Here is a 19,689-nt window from a genome sequence, read left to right as displayed (position 1 = left end):
ACTGGCCTCCCACCTGCAGCCTGCCTCCAGTCAGTCCTCTGTGCTTTTCCTGGGTTTGGAGTCCCATTATTTCAGCAGATGTGAGGCTTGGGGCGGGTTGGAGTGGTTTGCAAAACTCAGGCAATATTCCACGTGCAAATTTCTCATAGTTTTTTAGGGTGATATTGGTGGCTTTGGGAGTAGAATGGTAAGATACAGCAAGATTGGTTTCGCTTCCTTTTTCTTTGTTTTAAAAGACCTTGGCAGATGGGAACATTCAGCTGCGCAAGATATTTCTTCCCTTGCTTCCCCATCCCGTTTCCCTGTCGGAGGGGACAGTAATTGTCTTGGGAACACAAAGGCAAAGCAGAAAATGGTTTTATCCGTAGGAACTTCAGGTCGTAGTTTGCTCTGTTCTCTTACGCCAACAATAAAATTGGGTTTACGCTAAGGCACTGTCGTGTAAAAGGGTGGGGGAAATGCAAAATTTTGCCAACGCTGCCTTACGTGCCCTTAGACCACTGCAGCTGGTTGTGTTCAGTGAGTGATGCTCACAGCTCTCACCACCGAATTAAGTGATCTGGTGACAATTAAATTGATTATTTCTTGCATGAGGATAGGTCTGAACGTTCATATCTCTTTGCAAAGGCTGCATCCTTTGAAAATGAGAAGCAGACGTAGTGTTTTTTGTTAGTCAGTCATATGTGCAGGCCTGTATTCACCCATCGCCAAAGCTTTGGCTCTGTACAAAGTAAAACAACCAGCTCGTCCCTGGAAGCGTGTCTAATGAGTGGCCAGGAAATACACTGAGAGCTCCAAGATAACAGAAAAGCCAAATTCATTAATGAATATGTCAGGCAGGTTGCGTATACTAGGATCTATCACTGTTACCGTTAGGGAAAACTCAGTGGAAAGCTGAATTTAGGTGTAATATTCTGATATTTTGAGAGTTTTCCTATGTGGAAAACAGTCAGTCCCATCTCTGCGTAGGATTCGTAGTTTTAATAAGTTGTGGTTTGATTCTGTCGTTTGCAGTTCTGCTTTCTCATGTTCCGGGATGCATTCGTATAAAGCAGGTCAGTAACTGTAAGAATTTTAACTTCGTCAAGTTTTTGCCAAGGACTTAAGTACATCTTCTAAAATGCAAACACAGCCAGAACAGCTAATCCAGCAGGAAAGTTAACTGTATAAAACTAGAAGCTTCTGAGAAACTCTGTTTCTTGGCCTGTCCCCTCATTTTTTTTGCAGGGACTTTAGAATCCAGTAACTCGGTCAGAAAGGTACTTTTTTAAAAAAATCTCTCCTACTGCTATCACTGTTGACTGCTGCACGAGGGCTTATTGCTTAAGTGCTGTTAAGTGAATAGCTGCCTTGCACAAGAGGAAGTTGTTTAGGGGAAGAGATTTTGAAGGCTGCATTATCTTGTTTCTTTGTAAATCAGTGATTACTGGGGAATATAAAATGGCCTTTTCTTCTGTTCTGGATGTTTCTTCAAGTTGAAGACAAAAGCAAATCAAACCCAGAAGTTTTTCTGCTTCAATACAGGTGTCGGGGTTTTTTCAGCAAGAGCCAGTAGCGGTGATGGAGATGCTAACCGGAGAGGCAGAAGTGCTGGTGGTTACACCAAGAGAGTTACATTGGTAAAGCATTAAGGCTGTCACCTCCTTAACCACCAGTTATCTAAAAGATAGCTGTATTGTCTCATCCAGGGGTGTCAGATCCCTTTATCAACAAGGGGAAAGGCAAGGGATCTTTCAGCTTGCTTCACTTAGATCCCTGTCATAGAATGGGAGGGTTCTGTTTCCCTGTTGACTGTAGATTTGGACAATCAGACTAGTCTAAATTTCTGATTTCTAAAGGCCTGAGTTTTTGCTAGATGCAAAGCAGGAGCAAACTAGTATGTTTGAGCAACCTTCCAACAGAGAAAAAGTAATGCTAGATTCTCCCTTCCATCAACAATCTAAGCTCATCCAGAAGTTTGAGGAGAAAAACTCAAACTCTCAGTTTGGATTGAAGCAAACTCAAACTGAAAATTGCTGGAGTTAGGGCTAAACAGCGTAAATAAGTAAATAAATATCTCTGATAGAAGTTGGCAGCCGCATGAATTAGATGCTCACAACCTTTGGTCAAGTATGTTTCCAGTGGAGAGCCTGGCCCTGTGTCTCATTAGTCCATCAGCAGACTGTAAATATGAACAGGTTATATGGGAAAAGCCTGGAGCAAAGACCAAACATTGTTGACTTGTGGTCCTGAGACTGAGTAAAAATAATGACCCAGAACGTTGCTCCAAGCTGGCTGTCCCAACCCACCCCAGCATGTCGTCTTCTCTCTCTGATGTGTCACAGTTTTCCTTTCAGCTGTCACTCCTGCAGTTAACTGTCTTGACAAACTCTGCTTGAGACTAACCTTAAAGCCTGTTCAGGAGCTTTAGGTAATAGGTTAAAAGCTTTCCCGTTTGCTCGCTGTGAGTACAGCATGGAGCGAGGAGATGGAGCTGCAGCAGCCCTAGACAGCTGACGCCCTGGCTCTTGAAAACGTTTCTCCTCCTTTTACTGGGCAGTAGTTGAGTGGAGTTGGCTCTAGGCAGAACGCTGAACCAGCTGGACTCGTTGTGTGGCGCCGCATCCGTACGGCACGAAGCCAGGTTGGGGGGTCGGTGGATGAGGTGCCACACCTGACTGAGGTACAGTGAGCGTGGGTTTGAATGGTACGAGAGATTTGGGAGGAATAAGCACAGTGGGTCTTCTCTCCTGTCCAGACACTAACAGACCAGCAAAATAAATTTCATCTGGTAGAGGGCTAGGTGGCAGCGCCCTAAATTGTCCTGGGAAAGAAAACCAGAGTGGGAGTGCACGGAAGGACACATCCTGCCCTGCAGGCGGCAGTCTGTGCTGTCTGCTCAGCTGTAGAGCCTGGAGACGTCTCAAACTGTACGCGTGCTCTGGAGGGTGGTCGTAGGGGTGAAGGTGCCAGACTGACTGACTGGGTTCGTGTTGCATCTCCGGGTGACCACTGATCAGAAAAAGAGCTGTATGCATATGCAAGTGGGTGGAAAAAACCTCTTATCTTTATAAAACTGGCATGACCAGAGGGGCTTTCCTGTTTGGATACACTGTTATTTAACCATACCCGTTTGGATTCTTCCATAAGGAAATGCTTAGTATAAAAACCCTGTAGTTTTCGTTTCTCCGTGTTGGTGTTTTCCACCTTTTATCTTTTGGGTGGGTATGAAAAGCACTCGTGTTAGAGATTTATAATTTCTAAAATGTACATTCTCCTCTGATAGGATTTTGTGATAACATGTCTCTAAACTATTTTGATTTATTTTACGTAATAAAAAGGGAAAAGATAAGAAGTTCTGTTCTGTTTACTTTCTTCCAATTCATATCGCTTCATGGAGATCACTTCTGATTCTGTTTGGTACATGAAGAACCTAAAGGTAGAAGTTAAAGCTCTGCCCCAAGGAACTTGTAATCTAATTAAAGCATATGAAACTGCACTCTCAGATCTCAGTGGAGCTGTTCCACCTTTTTTTGGCTATTTGTGTGCAGTCAGCTGGACCCAAGGAACAAGCTGGAAGGTGTCGTGGATTTGAGAGTCAGTTACAGTTCTCCCAGCAAACTGCCTTCCCTGCTGTCAGCAGCCTCTTCCTCCTGTTGAAGGGTCTGGGTTTGGGGTCACAGCAGGTAATACTCCCAAAAGGGACCTGCGTCCCAGGAGGTGACTGAATGCTTCCTTCGGGGGCCGGTTAGGAATCGACGCAAATGTAATGGTCTGCACAGACAGCTTCCAGCAAGTGGAGATTATAAGTACGATTTTCACCAGAATGACACTTGAAAAAGAGAGACTGATGGTGAAGGAGCTTCTTTAGGATGCCTCCTAACTGCTTGGAGTATTTGTGGGGCGGGGTATTTGGCATACAGTGGAGTTGGCGTGAGCCCCAGCCTGCTGGTAGTTGGTGAATGGCTTCAGTTCAAGCCTTTAAGCCCAGTTCTTTGTCCTACCTTTTTACCAGTGCCTTGTGCAGAGGCATCCTGGGGCGGGACTGCGTTCTAGACACACAACAGCGAGGTGAATGGCAGTGCTGAAGTGCATCACGCCGTACCAACACTGTTGAGGCATGGCTCTCTCAAATGCACAAACATTCATCTAATTACGTTTTGTGTATACTTAGATAGTGCTTGTTGTCATTCGTAGTGCTGTGCTAGCTCCATCGGTCTGCCAGAGCTTGAAACTGCGGCATCAAGGACTTAATGGACGGCTCCACGAGTAATCTTTAGGAAGTGCTTGGAATTAAGGCCAAATCTGAGAAGCTTTGTACTTCTTATGACATTTTTTCCCCCTTTGGCTTTCATATTACGGAAGCCACATGAAATCAGCAAGGAGTCTTAAATTCATTCTTTGAAGGTATTATAAAGTGCTGCAGAGCAGCGCGCTTGCCTCTCTCTCAGAATGTCTGGCATTTATTTGCTTAGAAAAATAAGGGTTGGATTTGGCATCTTTGCTCTGTGCAGTAAATCGTCATGACTAACGGAAAGTGTTTAGTCTCTTAATAGTACTACTCAAATCCTTGCTTCTCAATGGAAAACTTAGGAGAAGCTCTACAAATCTGATGGAATAGAATCAAAACAAGAGATTTGGGGAGTGTAAATCAAATCACATCCTGTTGGTATGCAAATAACGATGTTATTGACTTATTCTCAGTGAGCGTTGCCGTCCTGAAAATAGGACTTCTGGTGAAATAATACCTGGCATTTTCACTTTTTTACCTTCTCGTTTTTCCCCCCTGACAGATATTGTTTGAAATTCTCCTAACGTACCGTCTTTGTTTCAAATTTTGCAGGATTATGACTTGAGCCAGCTCCAGCAGCCTGACACTGTGGAACCAGATGCCATCAAACCTGTTGGAATCAGACGTCTTGATGAAAGGCCGATCCATGCAGAACCTCAGTATCCAGTCAGATCAGCTGCTCCTCATCCTGGGGACATTGGGGACTTCATTAATGAGGTAAAGGGGAGTTTTAAAAAGAGTTTCCTCCTAAGAGCTGATAAGCTTTGATATTTCGTTAATTGTACTCTGCATGAGTAGCTGTTACGTTTGAACACAATAACTTTTTAAAACTTAGACAATTAAAATTGTCTTGCTAGATTGAAGTAAATACGTTCTTTTAAAGTGCAGACAAATTTAATTAACTCATTCAAACAGAAAGGGAAGATATATCAATTAATTTCTGTACATTTGTGTTAATTACACTCATAACATGTTATCAGCTGCAACCACAGTATCTCCAAGCAGGATTATTCTATGGGTTCCAAGTAATAAATAGACTAACAAAATTATAGTTTAGCCTAAATTCATTAATTAATTCACAGTAATTTAATAATGGAAGCAGTTCATTTTCCTCATACGTTACCCTTTGAATCCAGATAATAGTGGAAATTCAGTACCTTCAATAAGACCAAAAGAATTCCATCAAATGTGATTAGTGAGCGGGGCAGCTAAATTAAGTGTTCAGTAAGTGCTTTTAATACTTGTCACAGAGCTTGAAAAGTCTTTACATTATCTTTGATTCTTCAGTCTAATAAAGATAAATGTAAGTAAGGTTCAGACTATACCAGTTTACTCACAGTTTGGAAAGAAATGCTCCTGCAAATATTTGTTTCATTGTTTCTATCAGTGGTCAGTCTTAAATCATCGGGTTTGTGGAACTTGAGACAGAATGTGTTTCTTGTGCTTGCTGGTCATAGGAAAACACATACTAACCCAAAATTTACTGCTTAAAAATAAGCTACATTCTGTAGATGAATAGTAGTAGTTAATTACATCCTCTGATTGAAAGGAACTCTATGAGGTAGCTTCTGTGTTTCAAGCACTATATATTTACCATCTTTTTTTCATAAGGTATTTCCTTCTTAGGATTTCACAGGAATGTATCATTTTACTATGGGGCATTCCACCTAACTCTCTCTAGCATACAGTAGCCACCCAAAGGTTGTCCATGCTCGGTCTGTTTTGCCAGAAGTCTGAGCAAAATGGAGATGTTTATTTCTCCAAACCAGTTTCATCTTAATTTGTGTCTAATGCTAAAATTTCCCATGACAAATGCAATTCTAAAAAGTCCGTTGGGGGGAAAAAAACGAATCAGTCTTTCACAGTAGTTGTCGCTAGTGCGGTCAAATTATCAGCGTCTAGAGCATAAACATTCCGGGTGCACAGGTTTCCAGACTCTCTTCAGAGAATTCCACCTGCAGTCCTGGCAAGATGATACCCACCCAAATTTGTGAGTTCCTCTCAGTTTTACTTGAAGTAAATAGAAGAAATGCCTTGGGTAAAGCCCAGGCTCAGGGCAGCTCATACAGAAGATAGGCTGAATCAACCTAGCAAGGTAAGACAGGGCGAAGAAGTCTGCCTTACCCCTCGGTCTGAAACGATGCAAGGCTCTTGGGGATCAGTCCGGTGTCTCGGAGGACCTGGCCCTCTTCCCAGAGACACTGGTGAGCCTGATCCTTTGGGATGCTGGCCCGTCTCCGGGGAGTGATGGAGGCTGAGGAACGCTCCCCAGCGCCTCAGGCACAGCCAGCGTTGTTCAGGTCCGCCTCTGAGTTACTCCAGCTTGTGACAGAAAAGAACGATAGGTCATTGATCCCAGATATCGGGGGATTGAGCTACCATTGCCAAGCAAGCATGGGGTGGTTTTTGCTTCTTGCTTTGATTACACAGCCGTAGAAATAAGAAGTGAAAGAGACCTAGTGGGTCGTTTTGTTCCTTTCCTTTCGGCAGTACTCTGTTTCTTCTTGTGCATTGTTTTCTAGCTGTCATCCGTTGTATTAACTCTAATTATGAGACATACACAACTACGAGTATTTCGTAGTGTTCTGATGATGTCTCCATTGAAAAACAAGTTACAAGTGTGATAAAAACTTCAAGGCTGGTTTTTTTTTTAACACTTACAAAGTTAAGATAACACATACAGAGCTATGAACTTTCTAAAATAAGAGGATTCCAGAGGTGCCTTATAATCAAAATACGTTTTGCAGGCACAAGCTAAATGACCTCGGGGACTCTCTTGTTTTGTCTGTTTCAATGGAGAGATGAATCTCTAATGTAAGGGGGAGAAGGGAAAAACCTCCTTTTCTTCCAGTCCAGTGTACAAACAAGTCAGTGAAAGAAGTCGTGTGTTATGAAGAATCCTCTGTAGACCTTGTTTTCCATTTTGAGCCTTTTAAAACTTAACCTGCAGAGCGTGGAGCATAATTAACACATAACTAACAAATAGTCAGGATTTGCAGGACAGTATAAATTAGGCCTGTTTGAAGTAGCTTTGTTAATCATGTTTGCAAGAACTGCTTACGCTGTGCCTAGAAATCTTAAACAGATGATATTGTGGCTGAGAGTTTGTGGCTAAGAATATATTTCTAATCAATAGAGGACATAGCCTGGGGTGAACTAAATTTAACTGACAAAGGAAAGATCTTGTCCCGTGAGGACAGGGAGGACCCTCAGTTCACTGTTAGTAAGTGGTTATTGATACCGCGCACCTCCGAGCGGAGCAGAGCCCCTCGATGTTCTCTGGTTTCTCTCGTCGAGTGCAGAAAGGGTTCCAGACTTGGAACAGTTTTTTCCTATTTCCCTGGAGGGCTCTGTTCTTCCATTCCTTCTCATCAGAAATCCGCTGAATTTGATTAAGTAGTAGGATTAATGAAAATAAAAGCGTTGGATTTTGTAATGGTTCACATTAGTTCAAGATTCTGAGGGTTTTGCTTTCCCTTGATTTGAGCCAAATTAAGAACGTTACACGTCCCAGGGAACGTACGACTTCAGGTTCCCATTGTTCCTCCGCCGAGGCACTGTAGTTGCTCCTCTTCTGCCCCTTGTCTCCCAGGACAGGCGTAAGGGAGGAAGAGGAGAACAGTGAGGTTGCCACCCAGTCTGTCCCGGGTCTCAGGCTGGCCTTTGTGTTGCCGAGGCTCTTCTGTGCCCGCTCGTGGTGCGTTGGTGGTGTGGCCAATGCAGGGAGGTGTGAATCCTTTCACTGCCTCCCTCCAGGATCGCCTGGGCCCGGGTATGTGCCCCTGCAATTCTGTGGTTCAGTAAGCTTCTCTGTCTAGTGAAAACTCCGGGGTTTCAGATCAGGAAACTGCGAACCAAATAGCTGTGACAACTCTGCTGCTCTGGGATTGCTGAGCACACCTGGGAGGAGCCGAGGGATCCCTTCAGAGGCGGGTGACAACACCGCGGCAGCAACACCGGTAGAAGCGGTCCTTGGCAGCCCTTTGTTGCCTTCCCGGTTGTGCCAGTACAGCAGGTTGTGGTGCCACCCGCTGCAAGGGGTGGCATAACGAGCGAAAAAGGTGGCAATGCTGAAACCGAAGGGAGCCTCATCGGGCAGTTTCAGTGCCGGAGCTGCCATCCAGTAGCGCCGGCTTTGGACATGCTGTGGAACCCAGCAGCAAAGTGGAGCAGTGCACGGCGTAGGTTCAGGGAATAAATATGCTGAGCAGAGGGAAAGTGAAAAAATTGTAGTGTTTCTTTGTCGTTCTAGTGTGTAACTTGCCACACAAATACAGCAGAAAACTTGGTTGTGATCTGAAGAGTTAAGAGACTCAGCTCAGTCGTTACACTGTGAATCTGAGGAATTCTTGACCGGGAGATAGGTGCAAATGTCAGTGTGACTTGGGGCGTGCAGGTGAATCCACACCTCCATCGCATGGCCTGGAGCTGCCTTCTCTGAACGCAGTGGGCTGCACAGTAAGCACAGCCTGTGAAACAGTGAATTTGTTAGTGAGACGCTATCTTGTGAGTCAGTAGCTCAAAACCAGTTTTCTTTTTAAATTCTTATCGTGATACCAGCAGCAAATTGTAAAAAAATCCAGCTGCCCCTTTGGAAAAAACCAAGATGGAGAGAGGCTGCCTGCCTGTCTGCCGTGGGGGCTGATAGTATCAGGATTTCTGCAGTGATGTAGGAAAACGTTTTGTTCACCCGTTTTTGCTAAAATACTGTCCCATGGTTGGCTGGCTGTTACTAGGCAGAGCTGAGGGAAACAGCATTTCTTGTCCAAGCTGGGTTTCTAAATGACTTTCACACCCTGGTGCGGGGGATTCACACCTCAGCACTCCTTCAGCTCAAGCAGCATTTATTCTCCTTCCCTGTCACCCGTCTTCGAAAAGCCGGGGTGTCTGTCACCCCAAGCAGGCTTAAGGGAAGGTGGAAATGCTGTAAGGCCAGTTCCTGCCTAAGAAGTAAAGTTGCATTTGTGCTTCGGCAGCAGAAACTGAGAGAAAACCTTACAACTATTTCCAGCTTTGAAGCTGGATTAGGGAAGTCTTCCCACACTTGCCATTGCCTTTTCGGAATCCCCAATCTTTTTGTCTTTATTGTGGCGATCAGGATGGAAAACTCTAAAGAGAAAGGTAACAAGCGTCACCAGTTATTCTTATCAGATAATTCAAAATTGCACTTCTAATGCAGGCTGTTAATAACCTGCTTGATGATGTTGTCCTACATGAAACAATAATTTTAAGGCCAAAATACGTTCTTGATCGCAGGTCACTAGTTTGATAAATGTGCTGGGCCTTTCCACCACTGATGTGCAAAATCGTTTTAGGTACATTTTGCACAGTTCTGAATTGTTTTAGATAGGCAATAAACAACAGGATTCTCTTCTACCTTACCAGTGCCATACGCTTTAATTGGTTGGTTTAGCTATGTACGTATTTCTAGAAGAAAAATCAACATGCGTTTCCATTATGTCACATTTAGATTAAGCACAATTGAGAATAAAAAATAACTTTTCTAGAAACAGAATGTGTTAAATAATTCAAAGGAGGTGCACTCAGTCCTTCAAATAGTTGGGAGTATGATAAAGGCATGTTTAAATAAATAAAAATTAAAAATAAAACCAGCACAAATAGCACTGGTTAGAATTAACAGTAAGCGATGTAAAATCGTAGCTCAGCCTTACGGAGTTCTGGGAGATACATTATCCCTTGCCAGGGGCTGCCAGAGCAGATCTTGTCCAAACTGGAAGATCTGGAAGAAGCATTGCTAATCCCATGGAAGAAACGGCGAGGCTGAAAAATCCAAAACACAAGAGGGCTTTTGACTTCAGGCTTCAGCCTTTTGCGTTCAACTCCTAAATCCTCCCAGGATAAGCACAGAGCAATTGTCTCGTATTGTAAAATTAAACTTACTGTTTAGGTTTGGACCCGTGTAAGAAAAGAGGGAGGGAAGAGACTTTTCTCTGGAAGAAGTGTGGTTCTTTCCCTGCTTTCCTCTTGTTCGGTCTGTTTCGGTTTTAGTTTGGGTTGTTCAGCTCTAGAGAGAGGAAGTTTTCAATTGCCAAGACCCACGGTGGGCGTGCTGACAGCTTGAATACTTAGAAACGCGGAAGCAGAAGTGGTTGTAATCACGTCTTTAGCTCTGGGGTCGCTGGGGGTGTGTTTGCCGAAGAGCAGGTGGAGCCGTGCGGGCGGTCGCGGCAGAGCCCGTGAGGCGGAGGCCGACACAACCCGTGTCTCTCCCCCCGCAGCCTGCAGAGGCCCAGGGAGCTGCAGGACCAGCCGCGGCCCGTGCCCTGCAGGCCAGCGGCGTCAGGGCTGAGCTCTGGGCCCCGTGGGGTGGCTGTGGAGGGGGATCCCGGCCCACGTGCCTGTTTCCCCGTCCCCATCCGTCTGTCCTAACCGGCCCCGCGCTGCTCGTGCCGCGGGCTGGGGCCGGGTCGCTCTGGAGCCCGGTCTGTGTCAGCCTCAGGCCCAGCGCCGTGAGGGTCTCGTCAGGCTTTTGTAGCTTTTGGTTGGGGTTTGCAGCTACCTGCGAAACTCCGGGGCTGGAATGCTGGAAACCTGGCCCTTCTGAAAGGGATGGAAAGAAGCTCTTGCGTGACAAAACCACGAATCCTGTTTTGAATTGGATGGCGGGAGCAGGGACTGGGTTTCCTCCAGTGGCTGTTGACAGGCGGCTGCGCCGCCGTGTTCCAGTTGCGGTTTGCCTCTCTCTCAGGTGCGGAACTTCAGCTTTTTTCTCCCTCTCCTTCTTGCAGGGCCTGAAGGCAGCCGACAACGACCCCACAGCCCCGCCGTACGACTCCCTCTTAGTCTTTGACTACGAAGGAAGCGGCTCCACCGCTGGGTCCTTGAGCTCCCTCAACTCCTCGAGCAGTGGCGGCGAGCAAGACTATGACTACCTAAATGACTGGGGCCCGCGGTTCAAGAAGCTCGCTGACATGTACGGTGGAGGTGACGACTGAACTTCAGAGGGAACTTGGTTTTTTGGACAAGTACAAACATTTCAACTGATATTCCCCAAAAGCATACAGAAGCTAGGCTTTAACTTTGTAGTCTACTAGCACAAGTGCTTGCTGAAGGCTTTGGCTTAGGCTGCAAACCAATTTGGGCTCCGTGGGATATCAGTGATCCAATGCTGTTTGGAAAAAAATGTCGAGCTCAGTTACACTTGAATTTTACAGTACAGAAGCACTGGGATTTTATGTGCCTTTTTGTACCTTTTTCAGATCGGAATTAGTTTTATGTTTAAGGCTTTAATGGTACTGATTTATGAAATGATGCATTAAAGAGACAAAATATGTTGGGGTGGGGAGGAGTAAGGTGAGACACAATATGCTTCAACATGCTTTTGTTACATCGCATTGCTTTTATTAAAATAAGGAGATTAAAAATAAACAAAAAAAAAATCCTCATGGAACAATTTTATTATCTGGGAGAGAAGACCATGAGGTGGAACAATGTACATTACTTCTAGTTTTAGATGTTAGGGGATTTTTTTCACTAAAATTCTAAAACTTATGCAGCTGGTTGCAAATAAAGGGAGTTTTCATATCACCAGTTTGTAGCAGAATTGATTTTTTTTTTTTTTCCTTATGCTAGAATGTTAGACACATTTTGGTCTTAATCCATGTACACTTTTCTTTTTTCTATTTTAATTTCTAGTATTTTTTTTCCCACTTCACTGTAAAAAATGGTATGTGTACATAATGTTTTATTGGCATAGTCTGTGGAGAAGTGCAGAAACTTCAGAACACGTGTATGTATTATTTGGACTATGGATTCAGGTTTTTGCATGTTTATATCTTTCGTTATGGATAAAGTATTTACAAAACAGGTTGCAAACAAGTGACATTGATTCAATTGTTGAACTGTAGTTAGAGTACTCAATATTTTTTTTATTTTTATTTTTATTAATTTTTTGGTTTGGGGAGGGAGAAAAGTTCTTAGCACAAAAGTTTTACATAATTTGTACCAAAAAAAAGAGGGGGGGAGGGCGGAGTTGGCCTGATGCTGGTGGCACGAGTAAATATACAGTATGTTTTGGGGGTGGGGAGGGAAGGGGGAAGGAGCTTTCAAACTGGAGAGACTTCTGAGAACAGCTTTGCCTCTGTATTGTGTACCAGAACATGAATGATACACCTCTGACCCCAACGTTCTGAATAAAATGCTAATTTTGGATCTGGTGCTTGGTTTGGCATTTGATTTCTCCTACCTGGGCAGCCCTGAGGACAGTGAATAAAAAGCACAGAGTGGGTTGGAGGAGTGAGGGTGCCACGTCGGCCTGTGGTGCTGCTGGCCTGGAAGGGAGCTGCGGGTGGAGGGAAGTCCGGCCCGAAGCTGGAAGGCGAGTTCTGGGGTGAAAGCAAAGCGATCTGGGCGTTTCTGGGAATTCCGAGTTCTCGGTTCCCCACCCAGGGCTGGCTCTTTGGTTGGAGGGGCGTTATCTGGGTAACAGAGCTCACCTCTCCTCTGGCTCGTCGCTGGGCTGGCAGCGCGGCGGTGGTGTGACCGTGCCGCCAGCCGCGTAGAGGCAGCACGTCGCGGGTCGTGGCGGTCACCTGCCGCCTGGACCTGCTGGTGCCAAAATACAGACCAAGCCCCTGTGAACGTGGGTGCGCGTCAGGTCGTGTCCTTCAGGAGGTGCGCACGGTCGTGGAGCTTTATCAGAAGGTCCCGCTGGGAGAGCAGTCGTTGCTGGACGTGCTTCGGGCTCGTTACAGCGATTTGTCTGCAAACGAAGCAAACCCGGCAGGTGCAGCGGTTCCGCCGCCTCGCCACCGTCTGCTCAGGTTTAATGTCTGCCCTGACACTCGCCGGGGACCCGATGGTGAGCAGGGGGCAGCTCGCGCTCGGCAGAAGCACCACCGTTCCGCAGGCCGTGGCGGGAGCGGCGGGAGGGCAGCGGGGTGGGCAGGAGCTGGGCCAGGGGGTGCCCTGGGTGGGTGGGAGCTGGGCCGGGGGGTGCCCTGGGCGGGAGCTGGGCTGGGGGGTGCCCTGGGTGGGTGGGAGCTGGGCTGGGTGGGTGGGAGCTGGGCGGGCGGGTGCCCTTTGACGCTTCCCCAGCCCTCAAACCGGCCCTTGTGATGTTGGACGGTGGCTTCCAGGGGCAAATCCTGCTGTGGGAGTTGGGGAGCGATAAACACCGCGTGTGAGGGGTCTCCCGGTCGCCCCGCTCTGCGTGGGCACGTCTGCTGTCCTCTTGCTCCTGGTGACAGTGCGGAGGTCTCGGTCCTCCCAGAGCACCTCAGCGACTGCCTGCCCGGCTGTTCCTTACCTTGGGCACTCGTGGCTTTAGCTTCACGCTGTAAAAGCGCCCGGATTTTTCAGTGGTGTGTCAAAATTGCCAATGACCTGCTTTGAGCTATTTCCATATTAATGAGCAACGTGGGGAAAAAAAAGTGTAGGGCAGGACATAAAAATGAAAATCTGGCTCTGCATAGTTAAGTAAGGAAAACTTCATAAAGGGCAGGATTTAAACGGTAAACGCATGCTAAATAAGCAAAAGGCCACTTTTAGCACATTGATTTTCTGTCTCCTGTAATTGATGCAAAAATGTATTTTAAGCCTAATAATTCTGTTATTACTTGGAACCAACAAACTGGAAATGCTGGATGAATTTTATTTAATTGACGTTGACTGTTAAAAGATACAGAGGGGGGAAGACTTGTCAAAGCTTGCCAGTTTTGGCTATAGCACATTTTTTTGTTAAAATGGGGCAGAGGTCGTCCTTCGTGAGCACTCGGCTCTTTGGCACAGCCGCAGGAGCTTTGTCTGGATCAGACCATCTTCCAGCTCTACCTACACCTGCTTTGAAATTGCAGCAGCGGTTCTCAAACCCAGTGTTAGGTCAGCGTTGGGGCTGCTGAACAGAACGAAGGGTAGATCGTTTTCGTGCATCTCAAATGCTTTTAGAAGCAAAAAATAATAAAAAAAAAAAAAAGCTGTTTGAACGGATCCTCTTTCATCAAGCTTCGGGTTGGTTCTTATTATAGAAATGTGCGACCAGGTTTTGTACCCGTGATAGATGCTTAAATCTATCTCGATGCTTAAAGGATGGCACTGAGAGGAAGAGGATGGCTGGGCTGTAGCCCCTGCTGGCAGCCTGTGCTGGAGGTGGGACTGGGCAGTGACAGGTGATGTCTCTGCCTTGTAGACGCTGTATCCAAGGTAAGTTACCGGCAAGAAATAAGGCAGCAGGAACTTTCCCATCTCAGCCTTTCTGCAGTGCGGATTTTCTTTCAGCAATAGTCCTTCATAGCGTGTGTCCTTCTGAACTTCAGGGGTGAAAAAGGTGAAGGGTGTTTTTGGGGAATAAACATCTGAAACGGGTACACCAGGCTTACATGCGGATGGATCTGGCTTCCTGCGTTTCCTCCGGGGCTGCCAAGTGTTGGAGAAGGTTGCTGGTACTCATCCCACAGAGTCTAAAACGTACTGAAAATGCTCCCTCCAAGTAGCTGAACCTCAAGCGACATTTGGGTTCTCACCTGGTGGTTTTACTGGTGGTGATGTGCTCTCGGCTGTGCTGCAGCACTGTTACAAGGTGGCTATAAAGCTCGCTGATCTGAATGCAAAAAACCTCACATAAATCAGTGTGATCGGGCAGACAATGAGCCCTGGCTTCTTCCCCGTACTCCAAGTCACTCTGTCTTGCCTGACTCTGCTTTATAAAATGTTTATAAATTCATGTAAATGTTAAACGGGAGCTGTTTGTGACTGTATTGCACTGGTTTGCAGGCAGAAGATGTTTCTCAGTTGTGAACAGGAATGTTTCAGACAGCCAGTGATTTAATTCTGGTGCCAAAGCAGCAAAGTCGCTCTGGTGCTAAAAGCCACCTGAAGCCTGCTCCTTGGGAGTCCTCTTCCTTGGTACGCAGCCTTTTTTGGAGCCCTACCAGGTCCCTTACCCTGAGGAGCATTTCTGTCTGCTCTGCCATGGCCCCGTTCACCTTAACACACAGGGGAAATGTCTCCCAGCAGGTGATGGGACACGTCCCCAAAAGGCTCTCTCAAACCTGGCTGTAGCCATTCGAGGTGTCGCAGGTAAGCCACCGCCAGTCCTTCCCTTACACGACTGCTCCCACCTTCCCAAGAAGCCTGCCTTCCGGCAGGAGCAGCGTGGCCGTGGCAGATCCACCTTTCTGGATCAGGAATGTGAAAGTGAAGGCCCTGCTTTCACCTCATGTTTAATGTTTAATGTCACGAATAATGTTTAATTATTCAAACAGAATGCAGAAAAGTCACTCAAATGCCTTAACACCTGATCCACAACGGTGGTTCATGCACAGCTTTCCTCATTCAGCCAGAGATGATTGTGTGATGTCTTTCCTTTTTTCATTTCCTTTACGTTTCTGTGCATAAGCTTTACTTTTTATTCGCTGCAGGCAAGGATCTTTCCTCGGCGTTTCTGTAAAGCATGGGATAGTTGCCCTTTACTTAATATATGTCACAGGAGTAATGGAAAGATTTCCCCTCAGCAACACATCCCAGCTAGGAAAGAGAAGAATGGCTAAGGAAAAAAGGCCACTAAGGGAAAGAGCATCAGAGCACCCCATATTTTAGGGAGCCTTTGATTAGTCAACGCAAGGCGCCCTCCAGCCGGCCTGCTGCTGCTGTGCTGGCCCAGCAGCCGTTTTGGTGCCGTGGAGCACATGGCAGATGCCTCTTCTCTGGTCCTCCCGGTGTCGTGCTGCTCCCTTTCCTGCTGGGGTACATTCCACCACCGAGCTTCCCCAGTTTTCCCCCTCAGTTTACCTAGATAGTGCCAAACCTCAAATCAGGCTCTGTATATTCCGTTTTCAGCCTCAAAGAATCACCGTCTTAGTCTTGTTTTGGTTCAGTTGTTTTGCTGTAGACCTGAGGGTGTTTCCGTAGCAATAGCTGGGAAGGCTTGTCTTCTTTTTCAAAGTTTACTGTGCCAAACACTATTTTTCCCCTGCAAATTCCGTGGATTTCTCGAACACCTAAAAACGCAGCGGTTGCCAGTAATGCAGTAGCTACTTAGAATCAGGCTTCACGTTTGTGTGGTCTCTGGATTTTTCTGTCACCGAAGGGCGTGCACTAGTGTGGCGACAACGTGAAGCTGCAGTGGTCCTTAGGGCTCTCGGGAAAGACCAGGTGAGGCGGCGGACAGGTGCTCTCTGACCCGCTCTCCCTGTAGCCCTGGCTGCAGAGGGTGCGTCTGTGTGCGCGCGATGAACCCCTGGCACCCGAGGTTGAAGCGGAGCTGCAGATCTCTTGCCCCTCTTCCCCGAGCACACACAACCACCCACGTACGACCCCTGGAATCCAAACCTGGAGCTCACGGGCACCCGCGCGTCTCATCTCGCTCCTCCCCACCGTTCCCTTGTCACCTTCACAGTCAGGCACTCCCTGGACAAGTTGGTCGTCGCCTTCTCCTCGCTTCCATCTTTCTTCTCCTCCCTCCACCCTGTGAGAGACTAATTTTTAGAAAGTATTTAGGACCATTTGTCTCTCATTAACAAAGGGAATGCTCTGGTTCATGAATTACTGTTGTTGCTGGCTGCATTTCCCACTCCTAGTATATATTTTTAAAACCCTTTTGGTTTGCATTAGCGAATTCTGCTTTCCTGCTCTCTTGGCAAGCCGGAGAGAATGTTTCTGGTTTCCCTTTCCCCATTTGCCGTTTCTGTAACCAGCTCTTTGCCTGTTGCTTTCAGACCTTTGATCAATCTCCTGTAACTGAACTAAGTGCTCAACCTCCTCTTCCTTGAAGTAGCTGGGTTTTTTTCCTTCTAATGGGGAACATCCTAGTTGACTTTGTATTCTCCTGAAAAAAAAAATATTTTCCATTGTTCACAATGGCTTATATTTACTACTATTTCTTAAAACATGTCTATTTCGAGTGGCTTTTTTGTTATCACGAATGCGTTTGTAAACCTCATGGTGGCACACATTTATGTCATTTCGTGAGATGACCTTCAGGTGGTTCACCCCCTCCCAAAAAGCCTAAATACTGGTTCTGAAAGCAGCATATTTCACTCTGGGTATGAATAATGAATAGTAGCATTGTGCAAATAACTTTTATACTCCCAAAGATAAAATTTGTGGATAGGGTATGGATATATATAGACAGACAGATCTGCGGCCCACCCCTTCTGCGTTCCGTGTTACAGAAGTTTGATTATTGCATTACATTTGTTATCTGCGGTACCGCAGGGCAAGCTTATAAAAACCCAGCTGTCTCTGTGCTCCATAAATCAAAAGTAATGGCCAGATAATCAAAATTATGTTCCAATTCTAGAACATTCATTACTTGTGGCATTGTATGAAGCCCATATAAAAACAAGCAGGGTTTTTGTGCGAGGATGATTAGAGGGAATTACACTAAAAACGTAGAACCATTACTTGTGTGTTTTGACTTGAAGTTAATAAAAAGCAGTTTGCTCAGCAAAGGTTATTTTAAGATAAACTGAGAAATAAACAAAAATGAATGTTTTAGTCAGGCAGCAACATTCAGTGCCCTATCTTTCTGAGAACTGATTTTTCCTTATTTAGACAGAATGAAGGCAACCAAGAAAAATGACCAAAGAAAGTAAAACCAGCTCTTAAAACTCCTCATGGAATGGGAGAGGCCACTTCAAAGACCTGCTCTGCTGTTGCGCCTCATAACAGCAGAATTCCAGGCTACTGCCGAGTTTTTTGATCTTCCCGTTTCTTGTGTGGCAAGAATTCACACTGAGTAGAGCCCAAATAATCTGACTGCAGAGCATCTAAGTCCAAGCTCTTAACTTTGAGTTAGTTGCCTTGGTCTTTCCTGTTGTTCCTTCTCGGTATAACTAATTAAATATTTGCTGTTCCTGAGAAAAGGCCTTAAAGCCTAAACTACGGTTTGGATGTAAAAAGCCCCAGTCCGTGCTCAGAAACAGGGAACTGTACCTTAGTATTTTATCTGCTGAGTGAATGCCGTTATTTTGAAAACAGCCTCTTGAGTTTTGCCAAGAAAATCTCTGGAAAGCTCTAGATTTTGTCCTGGAGGAAACAGATCGCACAAATCCATTGCATTTATTCACAAAATAAAATATTTTTCTGGTCGTTTCCACTCAGCCTGCAGCTCTTTCAAGGCAAGACTGAAATGGCCATAAAGTTTTGATATGGGACGAGGACCACAAAGAAGCATCTTGAGCACAAGCCTTCAGGCTTGTCCTTCAGAGACTGGAAGGCAATCCTTTTTGCTGAATAACAGACCACCAGGTCAAGTTCCCATGAAAAATTCTGCCACTTTGGAATTTAGTAGGGTCAACATGTCGGCCAGAGAACATTGCAGAACGCAGCTGCGAGTGGCAGGATACAGCCCTTCGAAGTGGGTTCAGGTGCAGAGCTCCCGAGTCAACGGAGATGCTCCCGTTGTGGTTGCCTTCAAAGCAGCATTCAGCTGGGAGGAAAGTTTTGTGCCTCTAATATTCCTGCAGCCATCCATGATAGTACGTGAAGATAAACAACTGTGAATAACCAGTAATAGGAGCGTGAATACGTCTGCTTCAGAAAAGAGAGACTGACACAACAATTCCAAGTTGTTACCAACTGTCAGTTGACTTCTTTTTGAAAAATGTCCTTTAAGGACTTCGTGTTTGTTACAGCTCACTGTATTCACTAAGGTGCCGTGTTTGCTGAACTCTGGACGGTGCTGTGATGGCAGGCGACCCTGTTTAAATGAGCTTTTATGGAAATCTATTTCAGAACAGAGTATTCGGAAGATAACTTTGATGGCAACTCTCCTGGTTTGAAGGTCTCAAAGACCGCTAGACACTCAGACCTTCGGTAGCTGCCACAGGAATATCAGATCAGCTGCCGTTCTGGAGGCGAGGGAGAAGATCAGTCTGTGAAATTATTTTCAACGCTGCTCCAGTCGTACACACAGCAGTAAAAAATCATGTAGTGGAGTGCCGCGGCGGTCACGAGCTCCGTGCGCATCCGTCGGTTATTGCGGGTCTGTGGGCCACGGTCCCTGCTCATTCAACAGACCTGCACAGTGACGGTGGTTTCACAAGGGCAGGATTCATAACCCATGTCAAATAAAACACCAGGCTTACCTGCAGATCACCACAACGTGGTTTGTCCTCCCAACGTCCATCTTCTTGCAGGGGAGAGTTTTCTTCACCATGGAAATTCCCTGTGAGTCTGAGGAGCGCTGTGTTTTGTTACTTGAATATGAAACTGTGTGGGATCCCCCACAAAAAAAAAGAAAAATCATGTTTGTGAATGTCCATTTAATAAAGAGTATAATGAAATTAGAGTAGAAAAGGGCAGATTATAATAGTACCCCATTGACATCAGTGTATAAATTTGCCTATTGCGGACAATTAAAGAGGTGTTTCATGACAGCATCCTCTTGTGTGACCTTTTCTTAATTGTAAAAATGCAACAAAACGGGTATAATTTTGGAACTAGAGAAGCAGGGACAG

General features: G+C 45.8%; 1 protein-coding gene across 1 annotated transcript in view; it reads left to right on the top strand.

Annotated features, from left to right (window-relative positions):
- The window catches only part of CDH2 (cadherin 2), a 111,986-nt gene extending 100,760 nt beyond the window's left edge, over positions 1-11,226 (top strand). Inside the window, exons 15-16 of the mRNA XM_086472757.1 lie at positions 4,823-4,987; positions 11,020-11,226. Coding sequence (XP_086328883.1) covers positions 4,823-4,987; positions 11,020-11,226 — 372 coding nt within the window. The remainder of the gene's footprint in view (positions 1-4,822; positions 4,988-11,019) is intronic.
- Positions 11,227-19,689: the final 8,463 nt, after the last annotated feature.

Source organism: Leptosomus discolor, chromosome 13 (genome assembly GCF_034619465.1).
Source record: "Leptosomus discolor isolate bLepDis1 chromosome 13, bLepDis1.hap2, whole genome shotgun sequence".
NCBI classification, from domain to species: domain Eukaryota; kingdom Metazoa; phylum Chordata; class Aves; order Leptosomiformes; family Leptosomidae; genus Leptosomus; species Leptosomus discolor.
This window is presented reverse-complemented; position numbering and strand designations above follow the sequence as displayed.